Below are 5015 nucleotides of genomic sequence, written 5' to 3' on the forward strand. Positions count from 1 at the left end.
TGCAATATAGAAGCTGAAAATAATGGTCAAGATAGACCACTCCATTTAGCATGTGTGTCAGGGAATGTAGACATTGTATGTCATCTTATGATTGATAAACACTGTGATGTTAATGCTAAAGGGAGTGGTGGCTTAACTCCATTGCATTATGCATGTGAAAATGGTTGTTTTGAAATTGTTAAAATTTTAATTAATAATCCACAATGCAATACTGAAACTGAAAGCAATTCCATTGACAGACCACTACACAAAGCATGTGAATCTGGAAATATAGACATTGTACGTCATTTTATGATTGATAAACACTGTGATGTTAATGCTAAAGGGAGGGGTGGCTTAACTCCATTGCATTATGCGTGTGAAAATGGTTGTTTTGAAATTGTTAAAATTTTAACTAATAATCCACAATGCAATACTGAAGCTGAAAGCAATTCCATTGACAGACCACTACACAAAGCATGTGAATCTGGAAATATAGACATTGTACGTCATCTTGTGATTGATAAACACTGTGATGTTAATGCTAAAGCGGTGGTGTGGCTATACACCATTACATTATGCATGTGAAAAGAGTCATTTGGACATTGTTAAATTTCTGGCTAATCATTCACAATGTAACATTGAAGCTCAAAATAAGTTTAATAATAGGCCAATACATTTAGCTATAAGGGGTAAAACACATATGAACATTCTAAATTATCTTGTTGAAGTGAAAGGTTGTAATACTCAGGGGATAACCACTTATAATAGGAAAACTAATAGTTACCTTCATATTCATCAATCCAGTGGTATAGCATTATTACGTGTTGTTAAGTGTATATTGACAGGTCCTCCTGGTGCTGGTAAGAGTACATTAAAGAAGAGACTCCTCAATCAATCTCTTGATACAGGTCCTTCTCTTAGTACTGGTGTAATTGATGCAGCTGTACAAGTTAATTCATTTCGTAAACTATCACAGCACAATGCAGTAGTGACTACAGAATGGAAGGAACAGGAACTTGATGAAGAAGCTATACTGATCACTAAGAAACTATTACCAGCAAGCAACACATCAGATGAATCTAGTACTAGACCTACCACACCTCATGAAATATTGCATGAAAGTACCAGTACACCTCAGCCTATGTCAGTGAATGAGACAGTAGGTCTAACTTCATCAATTGAAAGCAAACAAGAATCACCAAAGGGATTTGATTTGTCTCCTATTACTAGTCAACAGGGCAATAAAAATGTTTCTACATCTTCACCAATGTGCATGGAGACAGCAGCAATTGACACAGTTGTTGTTGATGAGAGCTTGATTATGGAGCATGAAAATATACCCAGTTCACCTGCAAAAATAGTTAATTGTGAGGAAGAAGAAAGTAATACTGAAGTACAAAATAGTAGCAGTTCAGTAAATGATAGTGTCAAAGGTTTATCAGATTATGTAATGAAGATACCTGTTAGAAAGAGAGAAGAATACGAGGAGAAGTTTGAAGAAGCAAAAGATGATCACCACACAATGTTACACATCATTGATACTGGAGGACAACCTGAGTTTCATGAAATATTACCAGCTCTTATAACTGGCCCAGCTATCAATCTACTGGTATTCAAACTAACTAAAGATTTAAGGAGTCGCTATGAAATAATCTATCGAACCTCTTCTGGTGATTCAAAGCCTTATGAAACCTCATTGACACATGAAGAAGTGATATTCCGTTCACTAGCAAGCATAGCTTGTTTAAGACAGAACACTATTGGATGGAGATTTGACGAAATGCCTATTGAAGATAAGTCAGAACCCGTTGCCTTCCTTATTGCTACACACAGAGACCAAGTGGATGAGAATAAAGTGAGTGAAGTCAACCAGCAACTGAGAACCAAGATAGAGAACAGCTCACACTTGTTTGACTCCGATCTTACAAGTCATTTTTCCACTCAACACTACAAAGGATAAAGAAGAAGTAGAACACCTTCGTTCTTTACTTCATGAGGCTATAGCTAGAAAATTCCAGGAATTAGAAATACCGGTATCTTGGTGTACTCTTAGTTTAAGATTAAGAAAAAGTAAGAGGAGGCTTTTTAATTATTATACTTGTTTTCAATTAGCTCAAGAGTGTGGTATCAAGGATACAGAAGAGTTTAGAAATGTTTTATGGTATTTACATCACAGAGTGGGCATCATCATGCACTATCCTAATGTAGCAGGTCTGGAGGATATTATTATCACTGACCTTCAACTGGTGTTTGACCGTATCACTAATCTCATCACAACATGCTTCACTTTTGAACAGTTAAAAAGTGCTGCTGTGAGGAAAGAGTTTTGTAAAAATGGGCGCTTTTCAGAGTCACAACTAGATAAAATTTCATTACGAGAGAAAGGTGATCCTCTTAATGCAAAGAGACTAGTAACACTACTGAAGCATCTTTATATTGTAGCTGGTCCTATGAAAGCTAAAGTTGATTGAAAAACTGTCAAGTATTACTTTATGCCTTGTGCTCTGAAACCAGCAGATGTAGAAAGAGAGGAGAGAGATGGGTCAGTTAGTCCAGCTCCTTTATTGATATGTTTTGAGTGTGGGTATACTCCTGTTGGTGTATTCTGTTGTCTAGTAGTGTATCTTCTTGATCAGAAGACAGACCGAGCATTGGAATGGAAGTTAACTGGCAATGATCAATATCGTAACAGGATTACCTTTCAAGTTGGGCAATACTATGATACTGTTACCTTAATCAGTCGTGCTACTTACCTTGAAGTTTGGGTTCAGCAAATGAAAGGCTCAGAGCTATCAACAAGTGATTTATTATCATCATTGCACAAAGGACTAGTCACAGTAACACAATCACTCCATTACACTTATAAGTCAAAGCATATGTTTGGAATATCATGTACATGCACTGCAGTGCCTCATCCTGCTGTGATTGGCCTTAATAAAAAAGCAACTATGTGTTTGAATGGCAGAATAGTGGAGTTTAATGAGAAGCAATTATACTGGTCCAGTAAGGTAAGTAACAATACAGCATTGCAAACTATATGGCTGTATTAAATGTGTGTGTTTAGGTTGTTCAGCTGAATAACGCAACACAAAATGCAAGCAGTGAAATACCATCTCAAGCTGGTAAATCAATCAATTTGACATGTTTGTAATAAACATACTGTATCATCTTGTAGAATCTCACATTCCTAAAAGTTCTTTATCCCATGGCACAGCTCCAGTAGATATAGAAGGTTGCTCCAACGATTTGATTTTAATTTGTGTTTACTACATTTTCTTTTAGTTTGTCCTAGAGACTTGTTTCTTCATCACTCAGCTGATATTACCCAGTGCATCTCATTTGATGTAACGGATGACGATACACAATCTTCAAGCAATACTAGTAATGTATTGGGACTTAAAAGACACAGTGAAGATGAAGCCTCTGAATCTGCTTTAACAAATATAAAACAAAGACTTTTGTCTGATGATGTTGATGATCCTCCCTCTCCTCTTAATAAAGGATATGGTAAAAAATCAACTGAAAATAAACCACACAGAATAAAAACTGGACAGCCCTCTGGTAGTAATTAAACCATGATTCTATAATTTTATTCAGATTTGCTATTTTTATCGCTGCAGATGAGCTTGGAAAAAGGAAACAAAATGAAGATCATGATGGTTCATCAAGAAGTAAAAGGTTTAAAGTGTCTGGTAATAATGACACTACTGCAGAAACAACTATTAAATGGGAAAGCTCATTGTCTCATAATGCAGGTATTATGTCTATGGCAACTTTTCACACAAGATGTTTTCATGTCATGATAATTAACGTTTCATTAACTCATGTATATGCAGATCTCCTGTTGGAAATAAAGCCTCAAAAGAGTGATCTTCTCAGGCTATTTCAATCTTCTGATGCTCATTATATGATTATTGGGACTGCATTAAATGTTAAAGTGGATGACCTATTACCCAATCCACAGTCAACTACTAGTAATCTCATTCAAGTATTCCAGAGATGGATAGACTCCGATGACGATGTGACCTGGAGAAATATTCTGCAAGTTTGTGGAGATTATCCTGATAAATTTGGAAAAGCAAAATCTGATGTGCAACAATTTCTTTCATCAGATAGAGCTCGTATAAAATATCTTAAATAAGGTACATTGCCTTTATCATTACATGTGATCATAATGTATATAGCTTTTATAAAAGACCCAGTACAAGGTTCATACACTATCAGTTATGATCCTCCTTCCTGTAGAGACTGATCAACAAATAAACCTGGTTCTAAGAAATTATGTAACTACATACATTTAAATTAGCTTTACTTTCATAAGTTTCATTTATAGGCAGTAAAAGATAATTTTTACAAAAGATTTTTTATCGTGCTTGATCACTTATTTCTTTACACACTATCACTTAACATTACACTTCTGTCACTTAACATTTTTTGTTTATAAATCATAAAACCATACAATTTTAACATTAAAAATATTAACTAGAAATTATTACAATCATAATTGTCATTTCACAAATCATTTCTTCAAGGAGGAACAATCTAAAACAAAAAGAAGATAAATACATTATGTCCTCTTGACCATCTCACCCTCTCTCTCTCTTCTCAGGATCCATTATTCTCTCTCTCCCTTACCTTCACTTGTTGTTACCTCCTCCTCCTCCTCCTGTTGTGTTGTTGTTATTAGAGACAAACTGTATTTACATAAAAATTTACTATGCAGGATCATGTACAGTTCTTAATATGAAAAATTCACCTTCTCATTTTTCTCTATTTGTCCAGCAGCAAGATCAAGGAAAACCTGTCCCAGTTCTTGTTCCTTCCTTAGATCAAATTGTGCCAGTTCGTCTGATAAATCTCTACAAATCATCTCAAGATATTCTTTGGCATCTGAGCAGTTGCTGCTAGCTTGAGCCCACTTCTCACTAATAGAATCATCAAGACCAATGTTCCTCCTTGAGGGTGACCAGCAATTACCGCCATGAGCATTAGTAGTATCTGGTCTTGACTCATCTCTTGAATGACAGCTGCTA

The 5015-nt window shown here is 35.5% G+C and overlaps 2 protein-coding genes across 3 annotated transcripts in view; both read left to right on the forward strand.

Annotated features, from left to right (window-relative positions):
- The window catches only part of LOC100641715 (ankyrin-3-like), a gene marked incomplete at its 5' end in the record, with an annotated part of 4786 nt that extends 2333 nt beyond the window's left edge, over positions 1-2453 (forward strand). The window contains 2 exons of the mRNA XM_019994604.1: positions 711-1910; positions 2095-2453. Coding sequence (XP_019850163.1) covers positions 711-1910; positions 2095-2453 — 1559 coding nt within the window. The remainder of the gene's footprint in view (positions 1-710; positions 1911-2094) is intronic.
- Positions 2454-2461: 8 nt separating this feature from the next.
- Positions 2462-4590, forward strand: LOC109580953 (uncharacterized). Of its 2 annotated transcripts, XR_002184446.1 has the most exons (8): positions 2462-2990; positions 3047-3104; positions 3158-3214; positions 3265-3543; positions 3603-3737; positions 3819-4124; positions 4167-4265; positions 4316-4590. XR_002184446.1 is itself a non-coding variant. In XM_019994593.1 (7 exons), the coding sequence occupies exons 1-6, from the start codon at positions 2475-2477 to the stop codon at positions 4121-4123; spliced, it is 1350 nt and encodes a 449-aa protein (XP_019850152.1). In that variant the 5' UTR covers positions 2462-2474; the 3' UTR covers position 4124; positions 4167-4590. The 2 variants fall into 2 exon arrangements, 1 of the variants encoding a protein (XP_019850152.1); XM_019994593.1 differs by having other exon boundaries at positions 4167-4590.
- The last annotated feature ends 425 nt before the right edge of the window (positions 4591-5015 follow it).

Source organism: Amphimedon queenslandica, unplaced genomic scaffold (assembly GCF_000090795.2).
Source record: "Amphimedon queenslandica unplaced genomic scaffold, v1.1 AMPQUscaffold_13470, whole genome shotgun sequence".
Lineage (NCBI taxonomy): Eukaryota > Metazoa > Porifera > Demospongiae > Haplosclerida > Niphatidae > Amphimedon > Amphimedon queenslandica.

Coding starts and splice junctions, on each gene's coding strand:
- LOC109580953 (XM_019994593.1), top strand. CDS start 2,475: ATGCCTTGTGCTCTGAAACCAGCAGATGTAGAAAGAGAGGAGAGAGAT. Junction 3,544..3,602: donor AAAAACTGGACAGCCCTCTG/GTAGTAATTAAA, acceptor TTATCGCTGCAG/ATGAGCTTGGAAAAAGGAAA. Junction 3,738..3,818: donor CTCATTGTCTCATAATGCAG/GTATTATGTCTA, acceptor ATGTATATGCAG/ATCTCCTGTTGGAAATAAAG.